At 34.3% G+C, this 19,780-nt stretch overlaps 1 protein-coding gene across 4 annotated transcripts in view; it reads left to right on the plus strand.

The window, feature by feature from the left end:
• The first annotated feature begins 706 nt into the window (after positions 1–706).
• LOC149788520 (adiponectin receptor protein-like) overlaps positions 707–19,780 on the plus strand; it is a 32,885-nt gene continuing 13,811 nt past the window's right edge. Inside the window, exons 1-4 of one of the 4 annotated variants that reach the window (XM_089974526.1) lie at positions 707–795; positions 10,267–10,517; positions 13,331–13,634; positions 16,619–16,799. In XM_089974526.1, coding sequence (XP_089830652.1) covers positions 10,293–10,517; positions 13,331–13,634; positions 16,619–16,799 — 710 coding nt within the window. In that variant the 5' untranslated portion in view covers positions 707–795; positions 10,267–10,292. The remainder of the gene's footprint in view (positions 796–10,266; positions 10,518–13,330; positions 13,635–16,618; positions 16,800–19,780) is intronic. The other 3 variants (XM_089974527.1, XM_089974528.1, XM_089974529.1) reach the window with 3 other exon arrangements.

Raw genomic sequence — 19,780 nt, forward strand, 5'->3', positions numbered from 1 at the left:
CTATGAAGAAGAGCTAGCCTCCCATAGCAGTAGACACGTGGGTTCAAGGCAAGCCGAGTATCTCAAAAACGGCTTGGATGACAACTATTCTGAATTGCATCAAACTATTTAGTAGACAATGTTTTTCAAAATTTTCATCCAGGGAAAGGGCTTGCGTTTGCACTGTGAGCACTACATGCTGTCAAAAATGGCATTTGGATGTGAAAAATGCAGGTATAAAATAGGGGTTGGGGTGCATAAACCTCTTCTGCTATGAACTGCCATTGACTTCTCTGGTCAAGTGAATACTATTCTTATGCTTTGTTTTAATATAGGTATCTAAAAATATGGACCTTTTTGACCTCACTTGTGTATTTGATTTTTTATGATTTTTTTATACTAGGTCGCTAATTGCGGCATTAAATTTGTACATAAAAACTGGACCCTGCCCCCTAAGAGTCGAAATCCTTTAGGGTAGTTAGATATTCTTGCCTCGCTCCCTTATCAATTTGCGTGATTGTGTGTCGGCCACAGGAATAATAATTAAAAATGAACTGGACATATTTAAATTTCCAAGCAAGTGAATTTCACCCGAGAACATGCAGTGTTTGAATGATACTTTGAAGACTTGACCGACCCATGACCTAAGCTTGAAATAAATTGCATCGGTTAAAGGGTAAAAGTCCATGTAATCCGAATATAAAAGCATGCTTCTGATTGGTTGAATATATAATCATACGACATCGCAGTTGACTATTGTTGGGAAATTTTATTGGTGTTGTATTTTAGTAAATGGAGAAAAATAACGCTATTTAGGTAAGTTCAGTATGTTTCACTTTAATAGTAAGTTACATAGCCGAAGCGTCTAGTGTTATGATTGGTGACAGAGAGTGACAAAAATAGACAAAATATTGCTTATTGAGTCGTGAGTGGAACTTATATTCGATGCTCAATACGACTTGAACAAATTAGAGTGCACGTCAATTATGTATTTATTTTCATTGAAAGAATAATTTCATCTTTTATCATCTGACTCTCAGTCGCCTTTGATAAACATTAAATAATACCAAGAAAAGAGTAAGTATATGCCCCCATGATCAACACCAGGAAACAAGTTTCTTATTGTGCCTTTTGTAGGGTTTATCGCCATTTTTCAGCACAAGATAGGCTAGACCTGCAACTTAAGACACTTCACCCAGTATGTTAGCACTTAAACAAAAACAACATGTGCTATGTCTTACATTGTAGGACTAAAGATAGGCTGGCTATACATGGCGGCCAGTATAACTGGGAACCCTGGAAAACCCCGAGAAGAACCACCGATCCACGAGAAGCTACTGGCAGGCTTTCTCACGTACCCACTTTAGCCAAGCCTGAGACTCGAACTCAGAGGTGAGATGGCAGTGAGCGCTCTATACTACTATGCCACTCTGGGCCCCTCTTGTGCTAGTCCTACAACGTAAGAAACATCACCCGATATTTTTGTTCGGGGAGGGGGTGTGATGGGTCGTACGGCCTAACTAACGGCGCCTTGTGTGTGATGTCGACTAACGGTGAAACGAAAGTCAAATTTTCAGGAATATCACACATAATTGGCAATCAATAACCGCTTTTGTACAAAGTAATAATGTTTTTGTCAGACTTTACTTACCCTGATGTGTTTTCTCTAATAAATTCACATTCTCACAAAAGAAATTGACCTGTTTTCAAGTTTTGTTGGCCTACATTTTAGCTGGCTGGATAACGATGAAAGCTGGGAATGCAGAAATCAGGTTAAGTTGAAATATTATTATTTAACGACACGAATAAAAATATATTATGCATTTCATTTTGTTCAGGAAACATCCCCCGCATGAACCTACTTAAACATACTTCGGCATACCTCAACTGCTATTGCACTGCATTGCAACAAGTTCAAATGTATGTCAATGGAACATGAAAATGCATTCATTTGCTGGTGTCATATTTTCATTACGTCAGGTTAAAGACAGCGCAGTAAGTATATTAATTATACATAATTAGTGGAAGAGTATCAGGATAGACTGCTAGGTGTGTGAGATATTGCTGAAACTTTGACTACTCATTCTGATGTCAACTGACATCGGAACACACTAGACAAGGCCATTATTTGGGTAGTAAGACATAGTTCTAAAACAAAGGTAATGTGCTATGTCTTACATTGTAGGACTGCTCTTGTGCCTGTTCTACCATACATTGAGGTGTTACCATTTATGACATTCACAATTCTATTGTCTGGGTTGGATATCATTTAAGAGGTTGACTAGATCAAGAGGAAGAATTATTGTTGACTCCAAGGTCATCAGACCTACATGTCCAGGTGCTTAGGAAACAAATATGATCATGTATGCTACAGGAAGTGTATGTTGATGTGTTGTTCCGATCATCGATTATAATCGATCATCAGTTGGTTGAGCAAACCAATAAGATACCGTAATCAATTGTGAAACTCCATAATCGATTATGTGCAAAGGGAGACTACTTTTTAGTTGTATGCAAAGCACAAAGGTTAGTCAAACTCCCAGCCACTAAAGTTGACCTGAAATTTATTAATTCCCTTCACAACTACAAATATAAAACCATATGATAATTCATAGGTGCAAAATTTCATAATTAGGAGCATATAGCGATTATTACATGATCAAGTTGTTAAATAGTTGAATTAATAAATTTAAACACATTTTGATGATTTGTTTCAGTTTTAAATGAAGTATTATTTGTAGTATTTGTAAACAATGACAAACAAGAAAACCATGTCCTTCTACACTTAAAATTATAGACACATCACATGTGAATGAAAGGATTTTGGGGGATTGTAGCAGTATTTCAGTTGCATATGACTTATCAGCCATAAAAAGTTGCGTTCATTTAACAAAGATGTTGAACAAAAATAACACATAACATAGTAGACAAAATGTAATATTATTATCAGGTTAAAGTATACATGTCATTAAAAGAGATTACTCCTGTACATTTACTAACATCTTGAACTATTGATCAAAGATATAACTGAATAAAAAACAAAAATTAAAATTTGCTCTTAGTAACCGATTATAATCGATTATCAGTTGGTTAAGTGGAACCGATTATCGATTATGAATTTCTGACTGATTCCCATCACTATTGATCTGGTCTAACAGTCACATTTGTGTTAGAATTTGATTCAGCATACCTTTAAGTGGCAAGTATTCACTTCATTTGGATTTGTTTACATACATATTCCTTTGGAAGGTCATTATTTAGATGCCCTGCTAATTGCTTACGGCAAAATCAATGTTAAAGTACGTAGACGTTTTTGGACAAAATGAACCTAAATGTGTGATCCAATACAATCCGGGTTGAATGTCATGTACTGTGATGTCACCATGAAAGCTACTCATATTGATAACCAAATCTGTAGTAACCTAAATTGTGGCCACCATTGAAAAAGCCGATAGTGATTGATAATTTTCATTTAAGGTGCAGAGCATTCAATAATCAGGATTGAATAAACTTTGGTTAATTAAAGTTAGTGTTAAATTTTAAAAGAACAATTTGTATTTAATTTAAAATTAGTAATTGCACATGCATCACCCATGTGACTTGTACTATAGTCCTTCATTGTAAGACATTGACCCTGATATTTATGTTTTTTGGGTTACCCCAAAGACATAAATATTGTGGTCTATGTCTTACTTTATAGGGCTAGATGTAGTAACATTGGCAGATTTACTTGTCTTAAATTTATTGTTCTCAAACTTAATACTAATATAGTTTTACCAGAATTTATCCTGACCTGGTTATTGAATGTTCTGCACCTTACAGACGAACATTGTTGATAACTATGGACTTTTACAATGGTGGCCAGTTATTAATCAGTTCAGAAAAAAAAGAGCCGATTCAGTCTTATCATTACAATATTGGGTAGTACAAATTTTTTTCAACATGTATCTTTCATTTTGACATCATAGCGTAGAACATTGGATAACACTTTAAGGTTGACCACATCCAAAAATGTGAACATACTTAACATTGAGTTTTGCCATGTGTTTATCAGGGCATGTAAATAATGACCTCCAAAAGGGAATTTGGATGTATGAGGATCCAAATAAAGTAAACAATCACCATTTAAAGGTATTTTTATTCAAATTTTGACAAAATACACCCATTACATGGTTCCAAGTTGTGAGTAAATTACTTAAAATTTACACCAAAGTTCTTATTACATATAGCAAGTAAATTTTACAGAACAGTTGCCAGGTGGTGACCAAAAAAGCCCCAGAAATAAAACAGCAACTTTGTTTATTTAGATTGCAGGGCTTGTATCACTTCTTACAATTTACCTGTCAGTCATTATATAAATGTTATATAATAAAAAAATACAAAAAGGGAGGACAGTTCTCTCGTGACCTATTACCAAATCAGTACTGATATTTCAATCTATAGTTTTTGCACATAATTTGGTGACCAGATGTTTGCAAATGGCAACTTTATTTTTAAGTTTGTAGCCATTCTGCAACCAATACATTAGACCAACTTAAGCCCTGCTTTAATGAGATAGTACCGAACACATATGACCTGTATGACTTTTGCTTTAGTTGGGACTCTTGGGTGTATCAGTTAGGAAAACTAAACTAGACTGCCAGAGGTTTTCAGCCCTTTTAAGTTGCAGCCCATATATAGTCTTTTGTTCAGAGAGATACTCAATAATTATGAGTTGTTTGTTTTATATTTTTGTGAATTCCTACTAAATTCTCATGATGTTAATTACATTCACAAGTATGGAGACAAGTCATGTGACACCCTAGTCCTACAATGTAAGACATCTACCCAGATATTTATGTTGTTTGGGTTGACATCTTATTGCCAGAATACACGGCATTGTGTAGATTGTTCCCCAGTCAACTGACAGCAGCTAGAGGTCAGATTTTCATAACTATCTTGCACACTTGTTTGTCAGTATAGATACTTTTACACAAATGAAAGTGTAATTGCTTAGCTTGGACATTACCGCTACTTATTCTGATGTCTGTTTCTAATGGAATCAAATTCTGGCATTCAATAAAGCAGATGCGCTTTCAAGTTCTGCTGACATACATTTCAGTTAGTTGAAATGTAAGGATTGCTCAAGAAATGCCAAAGTTGGTTAAACTAGTAATAAGTTTCTTGAACGAAATAAAGCTATCTAACTGCTCTTCTCAACATCAGTATGTTTTTATTCATTTCATTATTAAAGAAAAATACTTCCATGTTCATTGACTTGCTCGATTAAAATCAGTAGGTATCTGGCTTGGGTAAATGCATTAAATAATGGCTGTTTAAAACAATCTAATCAGTTGGGAAGAAACAACGAACCTGTGCAATTAATATTAATACAGTTAGCTATACACAGCCTATGATAAGATATGACACATTATTGATACACATATATTAACTTGATGCTCTTTTCATCATTAGAAGATTTGCCAATAGTTGGGTACTGCCAGTTTATTGAGATTTTGGTTGTATTTTTAGTGAGCAGGTAACAGACATGCACTTATCAGTTCATATGCTATTCTGATCCTTGACAAAAAACTATTGTCAGTGATTTTCATTTAACCTCCTATGCTGCCTCAGGCTGCTACATTTTATCAGATGCATGCTAATTTTGATCACACTTTGTTTTATGCTGCATGGGCGCTTTAAAAACATCTTAATTCATTTTGTAGGTATTACAGTGTTATCTTCAGAAAAAAAGAAATCATGTATTTTCCTCCTGCAAGGAAAATCTTATAAAGAACAAGTCAGAGGAAATGAAGATGACTGTCAGTCAGATGCTTGATATTATAGTTAATGCAGATGTAAAATAACTGCCACGGCCACATGCACTAGTTTCAGTCAGAGAAAAGAAAGTAATTATGGATAGCACCCACTACCCTTCTTCAAATTATGACAGTGTGACTACCACTCATGCAGATTTGAATCTGTTTCTTCATTGATTAAGTGCTAAATATTTTCTTTTATCTTGTCATCGTGTTCATTTCATGATTACATCTGTTTAAAAGAAGAGACTCCAAAGTTGTTTTCCATTTACAATATAAGTACTTTGTAGATCATTTAAAGGTCACATTTGCTGAAGGTCATATTTGCTTAAAGTTCATCTGTCATGTTGTATCTCTTTGGACTGAGTTTTGATGCAAGGTTTTCAGTGTGTCACATGGTGAATAAGCTACTGTTCTGATTGGGGGTTATTGTTTTATTCTGGGCTTAAACAAAGAATAACCTCCAATCAGGATTGAATGTAACCTATTTCACTGTATGACAAACAGTAATTGTAGCTTTCAAATTCAATCCATGTAGAGAATGTAACAAAGCAACAGAAAAGTTTCAAGCAAAAGTGGTTATTAAATGGTCAGTAAAGTATTTAAATCATACACGAGTACAAGAACAAATCTGCAATCTCTCCTTTTAGTTGCTGAACACATGCTGATGGGACGGGTTTTTTAAAATTAAAACTGACAGTAATGCAAATGCCTATGACAGCTGTCTAGGATTAATTCTTAATTTAAAGAATTAAAAGCCAAACACCTAATAATAATTCATGACTGGTGAAGATATTGCAACTTGTATTGCTTAAATATAGTTTTGTATTGATTCTACGCCTGTAGTATCGATATGAAAAAATATTGGTATATTGATTAACCATTGCACCCCAAGTATTCATACTTTGTTTTATTGTAAGTGTTCTGATTGGCCAATAATTATGTTGCTTTGTCTTGTATACAGTCAGATGGTACATGTAATTAGACTGTGCACATATGCGGAAGTTATCGATGATCACTTACTGTTGGAGTGATACTGTGTATCAGGATGAGAATTAATCAATGAAGAGAGATATGTTCAAAACCGGTGTCAACCACAAAATACACCAGAGAATACTTGCTGGAGTTCACAGTATTTTTTACAACAAAGATTCAGGCCTTCAATTTAAGTTTACAAGATCTTGATGTTAGATAGTGTTTGTCTTTTGTCAGGAAAAAACAATACCCAGCATTGTACTTACCATATTGTATGACCCAAATAAATGTTAATGCATTACTAACATCAAGATTACGTATGTAAATGTGTTCTTTATCCTCTCCCATCAGAGCTGTACATAAATTATCCCCAACCACTTCTCTGGAAGAAGAGATTGTGCATAAGCAACTTGTCCTACCATTGGTTTTATACTTGCCCCATTTGTTTACATCATAATTTTTAGTTGACTGATGACCGAGCAATACATGGAAAAGTACAGCAGTTGCAATTAGTGGTACACTATAACTGTTGTACTCTTGCTGTGTGTGGTATAACTGTTGTACTCATGAATTACTCTAGCTGTGTGTGGTATAACTATTGTACTCTTGCTGTGTGTGGTATAACTATTGTACTCTAGCTGTGTATGGTATAACTGTTGTACTCATTATGAGTTACTATCTGAATGTTATGTACTTTACTGCAATGTACTATTAATTTTTTCTGGTCTGTACATGGCCTTCCTTTCCATTTGTAACATTGAATCAAGTGCCAATGTCAGTGTAATTAAGTAGAAGTTGGTAGACGAACTTCAGAAAAAGAACTTAAAATGACAGGCTTGTAGCTCTTGGAATTGATGGCTCGTGCATTATGACTGAAAAGAGAGTGTGTTTTGGCTGTGTCCATCCCATATTGGAATTCATTGTGCTGTGCAGAAATAGATCCATACATCATCCCAGGAAGCTCTGACCATTATCTGACTGAAAACATTTTCTCCCACTTTGTGGCATTTTATCTGTCCATCCCAACAAAAATGTCAGCCACACAAGAGTTAAAGTTAATGGTGCTCATTGAGAAAGGATGATGGAGCATATGTGCCACATGCCTCACCCCCTTCAAATGAGCGTGAAACAATCAGAAACATTTTTTAGAGTAAATTTTCTTTACAGTTGTTCACATTATATTTGTGCATCATTTTGTCTGTATTTCAGAAAACTGTTCCTGTGTATTTTACACTTTTTGTTCCTTCTTTTTAATACATAAATGGCTAATATTTATTATTGAAATGATCTAAAACAAAATGAAGTTTCATATTTTGAATGTCTCCCCCCACACACACAGGGCATTAATAAAGTGGCTTTTATTTCTCAAAATTTGTCTTAATAAATTCACATATAAGGCCTCTTTGTGCTTGCTGCTGTGATTAAAATCCATGCTAGTTTTATGTACATACTCTCATTAATTAAAAACTTACCCAGGAATTAAGTCACTGTAATGGATATATTTAGAACTATGACAGATGTATTTTAATTGGCTGTCTCTATTTATTATCCTTGTACATACACATGGATTTTCATTGATTAAATACATGTGTCTGATATGTGGATTTGCAGACATAATACTAGTGCAAAGTCCACACCATGTTTCTCTCATCCAGAGATAGGAAAGCACCCATTTAGTGCTAGATGAATCTTTCATCAGAAAATGGGTCATGGGGATTTAACTATTTGTATCTATTACTTGGTTTGACATTGTAGTCATCAAAAGATGTCATTTTTGAATCTGTTTTGTAGAATAATTTGTATCCCTGTTCAGTCAGTTTCATTATCTTTTGAATATGTGGTTAAATAATTTTGTAACCCAGTTCCAGTAGGTGTCATTATATTTTGAATTGGTTTGGTAAAATAATATATATATATATATATATATATATATATATATATATATATATATATATATATATATATATATATATATATACCCTGTTCAAATGGGTGTCATTATCTTTTGAATCCATGTAAAATAATTTTGTATCCCTATTCCAGTAGGTATCATTATCTTTTGAATCCATGTGGTAAAATAATTTTATATTGCCAGATCATTATCAGAATCACTGATAACAACAAATTTCTGGCGTGTACTTCTGATGACACGGAAATGTTCTCTCATTATTTCTTGATTGTCACATGCTACTTTGGTACCACATGGGGTACTAATTTTTTATTGTGGTACTTGTACCAGGTTACCAGTCACTTATGTTGTTGTATTTTGTGTACTTTTTTTTTGTTTGTAATCTGGACTATTGGTAGGCATCACCAGACCTGTTTGATATTTTTATTTAAGGATATTCAGATAACATTTTTAGATGACATTTTCCAGTTACAGATGTATGTAAAACTTTTTTATATATCACAAAGTGGATATTTGGGAAAGTTATAGGTTTTTAAGAATTCAGAAAATTTAAGAAATTAAATATTTTATTCATGTGTTATGGTAAAATGAAGAGACGATAAAATCTAGCTTAGAGAACACATTGATGTGTATTTCATACATGGGTATGCACATACTAATATGCCTAGGTGTCATATGTTATTACAGCCCCGGCAAAGTCATACCAAAGACTTATAAAAATGGTACTAGCAGCTGCCTTGCTTGGTGCACAGCATTAACACATTGACCCTTGGAGGTTTTTGTCATTTTTGCTTGAAAATCGAGTAGGAAACACATTTTGAAAGCTATTTCTGAATACATCTGAAAACACCAAATCCCAGGTGAGCTTTCAATATCATCATGGCTAGTTGTGTTAGAAACATCATTTTTCATTGGCTATTTTGCTCGCGCATGAGCAGAAGGGTAAAAGTTGGAGTTCTTTTCTTTTTTTGTTTGCTAAACGGAGCCATTATTTTTGTATCGAGACCCCTCTTTATTCCAAATGCCCATCTTATCCTACTTTTTGCAAAGGCTCATCTGTCTGTTTGCAGTTCATACCAGTTTGCCTTAGCTCTGAGACCAAAAAGTATCAAATCCGGACACAAAATCGGATTCCAACCACTGACGAATTTTGGGTAGAAAAAAATCGGGTCCAAAATTTTTTTATATCTGTATTTTGTAGTGCAGCTAGATATTCTAGATGATTTGGTATCATTGTAGAGCTACATCTGTCTACCTTAACTGGTATTAGATGCCACAGCAATGCCCCTATGAAATCTCCTGGTATTACTGGTATAAGATGCCATAGAAATTCCTCCATGAAGTCGAATTCCTGGTGGTACTGGTATCAGATGTCACAGAATTGCCCCCCATGAAATTTGCCGGCATTTGTGTCAGACCAGCAGTCATCGCCTTTAATTAACCAAAAAAGTGTAATATTCTCTAATTCTTTATGATTTCTCTACCTGATGAAAGGCTTATCTTTTGTCTTGTATAACATTTTGCTCATTAAAATTTAACTCTTGTTAAAGGCCCAAGGACACAGACTGGAGTAAACACTAATGAACTCTCTTATTTATTCACCAGACCAGTGACCATATCTGTCCATAAAGATGTCCACTATTGAAGTAGAGTTGAACCAACCAGTTGTCCAAGCAGATATTGTTCCAATTGTCCACCAGCCACGATGTGTCAGGCAAGATGTACATAGTCCCGGTACGATGTCCCTGGACAGCGACTACTCAGATGCAGAGGAAGATCTGACTATACCCTCTTACAAAGCTACGAATCAAGCAGAGTCTGGACACCTCCTTCGTTTAACTAGGGTATGTCGAAAGGCAAGTAAAGTGAAGCATAGCATTGCTTGCATGAGAATGTATGTGGGGTTGACTGTATTACACAAAACAGTGGGCTGTTTGTTATATTTAGAAAAAGGGAGGTGGTATTTCTTCAGAGTTTCAAGTCCAGTTGGTAAAAAGCAGATGTAGTACTGACAAATGATAGTCTAGGACCAGAAAATGTAGGGTCTGGAAGGAGATGCCAAGATTGTCATGACTGGGATCAGTGAGTTGTATATGGTTGCTTAATTCAGAAAAATGTACATGTTTATCTGCTAATTTTTAACAAGTCCTTTGAAAACTTGTTTGCCTGTCGCTGTCATTTCAGACTTTGACTTTCATAACATGGATTAGTTTTGAAAATGCAGTATGCTTAGATTACAGGTATAAAAGTACTCATTCATTAAAATGCAGTATGCTTAGATTACAGGTATAAAAGTACTCATTCATTAAATTGCAGTATGCTTAGATTATAGGTGTAAAAGTACTCATTCATTAAAATGCAGTATGCTTAGATTATAGGTACAAAAGTACTCATTAAAATGCAGTATGCTTAGATTATAGGTACAAAAGTACTGATTCCTTAAATGCAGTATACTTAGATTACAGGTATAAAAGTACTCATTAAAATGCAGTGTTTTTAGATTACAGGTATAAAAATACTCATTTATTACAATGAAGTATGCTTAGATTACATATATAAAAATACTCATTCATTAAAATGCAGTATGCTTTGATTACAGGTATAAAAGTACTCATTCATTAAAATGCAGTATGCTTAGATATTGGTATAAAAAGTACTCATTCATTAAAATAATATGCTTAGATTACATGTATAAAAGGACTCATTCATTAAAATGCAGTATGCTTAGATTACAGCTACAAAAGTACTCATTCATTAAAATGCAGTATGATTAGATTACACTATAAAAGTACTCATTCATTAAAGTGCAGTATGCTTAGATTACAGGTATAAAAGTACTTATTCATTTATATGACATACATTCTTCTGAACATAAGCTCTAATATAAATAGTATACTTCAAACTTATATGTATGAAAGATTATAAACAGAATAAGAGACAGGGACACTCTCATGTGGAAAAGATTAAAAACAGTGTAAAATTCAGGGATACACATATTTGGATAAAGATTAGATTAAATCATTTAGTTGGGAAACCTTGTCAGATGCAATTACAGAAATATGATTTTGGGTATTCAGGAGAAATCATGAGCTTGTTTTCACTGTCTCCCCAACAGTAACAGAAATATAACATCAGTGACCTCAGTGCTGGTACAAATGGTTATACCGAAAAAGTGCATAAACTTACATACAAAACATAACAAAGAATAAGAACTAATTAATTATGATTCGAAAGGTTGTGAGTTAGTCAATTAATTAAATCTCTTGGTCACCTTAATATAATTTTGCTAAGTTAAAAATATTTGTGCGCTAATTTCTGTACTTAACATATGGTCGACAAAAATGTGTTGCAGTCGTAAGAGCAAAGGGGAATGTGTGTATGATTTGATCTCTCAGATTTGAATATTTGGAACAGTCTAGAAGAAAGTTTTGCATTCTCTATTTCACTGCAGGACCAGTACTTAATATTAGTTACATAATTTGTATATAAATCATAATTTAAATTGCTACTGTTTGTTCTTAGCCTAACATGCATAATCTGAGACATTCTATCACCATTGTAGTAGTAACATGAAGTGGTTTTTTTTATTGCAGTTGAAATAGGCTTTATAATTGTGTATGCAAGGGTTGTTGATTATTTCAGTGGGTAACAGGTTCCACATTCAAATTGTAGATGTTAGAAATGAATTATAGAACAAGGTTGTTCTACACAGAGTTTGAAGATTGAATGGAATAGGTCTTATGTTCTATAAATAAAGATATAATCAGTTCTTAAAGATATGTAGGAGCTAGTCTGCGGTAAATGTTAAATAACTGAAACAGTTCGTGCTTGCAATGGCAAGAATTTAGACTTCATGGTACAGTTGTGAAGAGATGCACTTTTGGATGCACCCATTATTATTCTCATTGCCTCAACAACAGAATTGGGGTGGAATTCTTCATCATGTATAACAGATTAAAATCAGAGTAAGATTCAGGGATACTTGTATTTAAAAATTCAAAACAGTGTAAGATTCAAGGATATACATATGTATAACATTAAACACATGGTTTAAGATTCAAGATCACACATGGATACCATTATAAACAATGTGAGATTCAGGGATACACATATGTATAACGTTGTTGTTGTAGGGTTTAATGCCATTTTTCAGCACACGATAAGCTATACATGGTGGCCAGTATTAATGGTGGAGGAAGAACCCGGGAAAATCACGGAAAGAACCACCAACCCACAAGAAGCTACTGGCAAGCTTTCTCACATACCCACATTGGCTGAGACTCAAACCCATGCATACAGATGTGAGATGGCAGTGATCCATAATGGAGAGCGCTTTAGATCACTCAGCCACTCGGGGCCCCTGTATAACATTGAAAACATGGATAACATTAAAAACTTGGATAACATTGAAAACATGGATAACATTTAAAACACAGGATTCAGGGATACAGATATGGATACTGATTCTTTTCATAATTTTTGAAGTACTGTAATGACTACTCATGGTCGTTTTCTGTTGATTAACCCAGAGAAAAAAATCAAAATTAGATGATAACCATGAAAACAGTTTCTTTTCTGGCACTAAATTAAAATGTGATGATATATGTGATAGTCCAAACCACATTTACAAGTTTTATTCAATTTGAAGTCGAAATGGTTCTCGTTTCAGCAGTCCAGCTCCTTTTCCAGCTTGGAGGAAGAGAGCAATGATGATGAAGAGGAGCATGAGCGCTCAAGAGTTGGGGATTTCTTTACGGCACCCTGCCGAGCAGCAGAACAAGCAGAGGAGTTTGTAAAGAAAGTATGGGAGGCTGGTTGGCGTGTGGTGCACCACCATTCCCTTCCTGACTGGCTCAGAGACAATGATTTTCTTGTGAAAGGTCACAGACCTCCTACAAATTCATTTTTAGCTTGTTTTAAGTCGATCTTTAGGATACACACAGAAACAGGCAATATATGGTCTCACCTGTTAGGTAAGTTACTAGGGAAACCGTTTTGCTTGTTATGTACTTATAGTTGGGAAAAAATAGGTAATAAACAATCCCACACCAGTGTTATACCTAGGATTCCAAGGAATCTTGTTGCCTTTTTGTCAGTGTGTGAGAGACACAAAATTTCAGATGGACAAAGAAAAATACTAGTACTGGATGATTTAGTAATAATATTTTGGAACAATCTTATTTGTTTTGACAGTTTTTGCACCTTATCTTTGTCACCTAAACTGTACTAACATCTTTTCTTTGGAAATTTGCATTATTATTATAGATTTTTTTATCAGGTGAGTAAGCAACACATACTGTTTTCATTTTTATATATCTAGGTTTATCAGAAAAGAACTGCTAGATCTTGTTGTCATTTAGCTTCAGTTATTATCTACAAATGTTTATGATCATAATACTTCATATTTTTTCTGAATTATTTTCTTTTAAATGCCAGATTGTGTATTGCTGCAAGTTTTCCACACCATAAATTGAATCCCTCGAGTCGTTAATTTAACTTTGAAAAACATGACACTGGCTGCCGTCAGTGACATTGCCGTTTACAGACTATTACAGATTTTGAATATTTTGATTGCCAAATGTTTTTCTTAAATGGAAATTGAGTATCATCCTAAAGGTTTTTATTGCACTTAGCAACTTTCACCGTTACTAGAGCCAACATAGATATGGACCAACATGTACTATAAAAAGCTAGGTGTATGTTTTCTATTTTTCTTTGGCAAAAAGGCGTGCAGGGGGTAGGGCAAATACAAGTTAAGGCTTGTGGAACATAAGGCAGAAAGTTTGCAGGACAGCTACACATTATTCTTTTCTTGTATGGATGAATTGTGCATGTAAATTGCATTGCTTTACATTCTTTTTTGTTTAGCACTAAGTTGTACATGCATGAAACATTTTCACATCCTTCTAATATTCTGATAAGTTAAACAACCTTCTGGCCTCGTTGGTCAAGTAAACAGTTGTTATATATTTTTTCTTTTATGGAAGAAACCTGTAAGTTCAATTCAGGGAATCATTTTACAGCATGTTTCAAGAAAATCCATCCTTTTCATTTAAAAATGCAGTGTTTCTGTATATACCAACAATGTATCAGGTTAAACTGCCCAAGACTTGGCCATGTTTCTAGAGTTCAGGTCAAAATCAGGTCAATAGACAGTATACTGAGTTACTTCCCTTGGGCATAGCACGGGCAACTTCTAATTTTGTTGGGTAGTAACAGAATCTCAGTTTAGTGCCACTGGCTGCATGATAGGTTTAATCTCACAGGTCAGTTTTGTTAATCTAATCTAATACACAAGTCATATTGTTCATTCACTTAATTTAACACGCCCCTTAGGTACCCTATAAATGTTATGAGACTTTATATAGTTTGTTGCTTGGTTTAGACTGTCATGTGCAATGTAGGCTCAAAGACAACATGCAGCAACTAAAGTAGAGGTGTTCAGAGCTGAATCAGATACTTTTTGCGAATATTTGAAGAGAAAATCAGTCTTCAGATCTTTGTTTACCTCGTGAAATTGGCAGCAGATTCTCAAGACCTACAAGGTAAAATGTACACAGTACAGTATTGAATTAGCTTTTTAATGAAACAACTTCAAGCTGGCTAACCTATGTCAGCTGCCCAAGTGTTAACCTGAGAAGGGCATTTGAATTCCCATTTCCTTGGCATGTTATAGTCAATAATGTGTTCAAATCACCATTAAAACAAACTGAGCTGCCATTTCCACTAGGGCCATGCTTGTACCAGTACTTCCTGCTTGCAAGGTCAGATTTTATCAGTATTAATTACTAATCTCATCAATGCATGGTTTATCACTCGCATAGAGTGGAGAAAAGTATGTTGTAAACAACTCCGTTGAGTAAGAAAATGAAATAAATGAATTTCTGACCTTTAAAAGAGCTGCATTCATAGCAGTGTCACAAGTCTGTACTACATTCCACAAAGCACCACAAATTTTAACCTATCTGTGACTTTGTAAATTATCAGGTCAGCATCATTAAATGTTGCTAAAAGTACCTAATTTGTTTCACACAAAGTATGTAAAAATGAATTAGTTACTTTCAGCTACATTTAACGATGCTGACCTGAAAATTTACTAATTGCAGAGAGGATAAAATTTTGCTATGCTATGTGGAACAAAGTGTAGTTTAATCCCATTCCACTGTCAGTCACCAAATTAATTCTTACACAATTTTAACTACTTTGATTCAGAGTTCATTTATAACATACTTAGTTAAAAAGTGTTTCCATGCACTAAATAAATGTCTAGTTTTAGTGGCTTGGTGTGAGTGAAAGCCTTCAACTTCAGCATGGCTAGATCACATGACTAACAGAAACTGACAAAAATCCCGACCTAGCTGGTACCCCAACAAACAAACACTTGGTTATTAGTTTGTTTAAAACAAGTGTAAATAAAAGCACAAATGGTATAAACAAAATAAACACCCTGTATTTTGCAAGAAATATTAACTTATTGCAATACAAACTTACTGAAGCAGAAAGTGACTGCTTTGCGTAACATTTATGAAACAGAAAGATGAGTGCATTAATTAGTATTGTTTCATTTTGAATCAAATATCAAACCACTGCAATTCATCAAAGAGATAAGTCAACTCCTGTTCTGGTGCTGTGATGATGCCAACAATCACTGAACAAAGTTGGTTGGAATATGAAACTAAAACTGTATGAATAGAAGAATTTGGCTTCTTATAGACTTTGATGTTATTACAGTTAACTTTTAAGACATTAAATACATTTTACAGTTCGTTGGTACACAAATACTGACAGTCATATCTTTTTTTCAGTATGGGGCAGATTATATCCGTAAAAACCAACGTATACCACTCTAATGGAACCTCTGATTGGTGCTACTCCTAAGTATCTGAAGGTTAACTTTGATATAATCTTTACATTTTGAAAAATATAATACAATCAATTTTTTATTCTTTTCTTTCAGGTATGATTGCATTCATTGCCATAGCAATATACTTTGTGACACGCCCTTCAATCGAAATACAGTGGCAAGAAAAAGCCATCTTTTCTGCATTTTTTGTTGGAGCCATTTTGTGTCTGGGCTTTTCTTGGATATTTCACACAGTTTACTGCCACTCACAGAGGATAGGAAAACTATTCAACAAGTAAGACATACTACTTGAAGATTACAGGAATGGCTGTAAAATTATTGTTTTATTATCCCCTCTTTTACCTTTGGTGCAGTGAGATATAATGATAGCAATGTTAGTTTGTATGACCATTGGTCCATTCATTTCATTAAGCTTAATAAAAGGATTGCATTTAGGTATTGGCAGCTTAGATGTCTCGAGTTTAACAACCAGGTAAGTCTATTCTATGGCCCTTTGTCCATCATATGTCATGCATTGCCAATTGTCTCTCCATCTGTCAACACTCATCACTGAATACTATAAGGGCTTCATTTCGGATCAAATTTTGTTTCTGTCTTCAGTGTCTGTGAGCGACATCCACATTTAATAATGTTATGATCTTGGTTCAGATTGGTGAACTTGTGAACACTGTAGAGGCTTTATTTCTAAAGAGATTTTGGATTAGATTTAGTATGTATGCCCTCATTCTTATTCTGTCCTTGAAAGCCTTAGAGTATACTGCCTTATAGTAAGATCATTGATGTACATGAGGTATATAATTTTACTGCCACCTATTGAAATAGGATCTGGATTATGCCTGCCTTATAACAGGATCTGTGTGATATTGAAATGGGATCAAAGCTTGCCTTATAACAGGATCTGTGTGATATTGAAATGGGATCAAAGCTTGCCTTATAACAGGTTCTATGTGATATTGAAATGGGATCAACGCTTGCCTTATAACAGGATCTGTATGATATTGAAATGGGATCAAAGCTTGCCTTATAACATGATCTGTGCCTTGTTGAAGAGTCATATAGTGAGAGAGTGCAGAATTATTAGGGTCTTAGATGAGTTCACTTATGAGTGACATCCACCTATTTAATTGGTGGATGTTGGATCTGTCTGGTACAGAGTTTGATCTTGGATTGCATGCTTAAATCATCAGGGTCTTGTATGAACTGGATTATTGTTTATAGTCATTATAAAATATCAAGAGATTCTGTTCCAATTATTTCCTGTTGAAGCTCTGTACATGCAAATTAGCATCTTTATGGATACTTTGAAGTTATTTCCATTTGACTCACTTGTTAAAAATGTTTGTTTTAATTGTTTTTAAAAATGTTATCTCTTTTTTAATTGATTGCAGACCACATTCTGAATAGATTAACACAACTTTATTTTAGCTTAACAATAACTTGGAAGGGAATTACTGTAAATGGTATAGCTTGAAAGCATCAGTCTTATTCAAGTTCACTTACATTAAATATAACTTTGCTTGTTCTTTTGAGGGCATGAAATAATACTTATAAAAGTCTAAATATTCTGAGCATATTTCAGGTTTTTCATTTTAAACTTAATTGTAATTTAACCTGACTAATTCATAGTGGTGTGAAAGATTAATAACTTTCCAGTTAGAAAATCATAAACATTGCAAGCTATAACCATTTCATAATGTCCTCATTTCACATAACATCTCTTCATTCTGATGTTCACTTTGCTATAGATGGCAGTGTTTATAGCTGTTCACTTTGCTATAGATGGCAGTGTTTATAGCTGTCACTTTGCTATAGATGGCAGTGTTTATAGCTGTTCACTTTGCTATAGATGGCAGTGTTTATAGCTGCTCACTTTGCTCTAGATGGCAGTGTTTATAGCTGTTCACTAAGAGATGACAGTGTATACAGATGTTCAGTTTGTTTGCTGTGACAGTGTTTACAGATATTCATTTTGTGTATGTTGACAGTGTTTACTGATGTTCACTTTTTTAGATGGCAGCATTTACAGATGTTCAGTTTGTTTGAGATGACAGTGTTTAAAGATGTTCAGTTTGTGTGATATGACTGTTTACAGGTGTTTCGTTTGCTTGAGATGACAGTGTTTACAGGTGTTCAGTTTGCTTGAGATGACTGTTTACTGAAATTCACTTTTATATATGACAGTGTATACAGATATTGAGTTTGAGATGGCAGGGTTTACAGATGTTTAGTATGTTCGAGATGACAGCATTTACAGATGTTCAGTTTGTGTGAGATCAGTTAGAGATGACAGCATTTACAGATGTTCAGTTTGAGATGGCACTGTTTACAGATGTTTAGTATGTTTGAGATGACAGCATTTACAGATGTTCAGTTTGAGATGGCAGTGTTTACAGATGTTTAGTATGTTTGAGATGACAGCATTTACAGATTGTCGTTTTGAGATGGCAGTGTTTAAAGATATTCACTTTGAGATAACAGCATTTACAGATGTTCAATTTGAGATAACATTGTTGACAGATGTTCAGTTTGATATGGCAGTGTTTACAGATGTGTACATACTCTTAATCATAAGCTTTTTATTTTAATCCTTAAGCTGAGTCATTTTAATCCAAACCAAGATAATGGATCAATATGTGCTATCCCATCGAAGGTGGTTTAACTTTTCATCTTGAAAATCTTGTTGGTACTTCTTATAAATAACAAGTCATATTGACATTCAGCTGTCATCAGACGACTTATCATGTCTTGTTGGTCCTAAATGAAAATGATGCCAGTTTGACATCCAACATGGCCACCGTGGTGGTCTTCTTGAGTCCTTTTATCACTGCTTCTCCTCACTGGATAGCATATTGATATGGGGTTTTCATCAAAATACTTATAATGTCTGGTTGGTCCTTGATGAAGAAAAAAAGAAGAAAAATTATGCCAAACTCACATCATTATGACTGTCCAAATATTTAGCCATCTTGAAAATTTTGTAATTGCTATTCTTTCTAAAGGAATGCTTACATTGACGTGGGGTATTCACCAAATGGCTTCATATAACTAGTTGGCCCTAAATGAAAATGATGCTACATCTAATCTTAAAAATCTTGTTAAGGAGATAAAGAAAAATACAACTTAATGCTGTGCTAAAAAATAAACCATGTACTTATTCATATTTACATTGACAGTTGTGCCCTTTGTTTCTTGGACACTTTCATTATTGTAATAAACATTTTATCAAGTACTCAAGTAACTCATAGAAATGTTAAC

Source organism: Sinohyriopsis cumingii, chromosome 11 (assembly GCF_028554795.1).
Source record: "Sinohyriopsis cumingii isolate HCF-2022 chromosome 11, ASM2855479v2, whole genome shotgun sequence".
Classification (NCBI taxonomy): Eukaryota; Metazoa; Mollusca; class Bivalvia; order Unionida; family Unionidae; genus Sinohyriopsis; species Sinohyriopsis cumingii.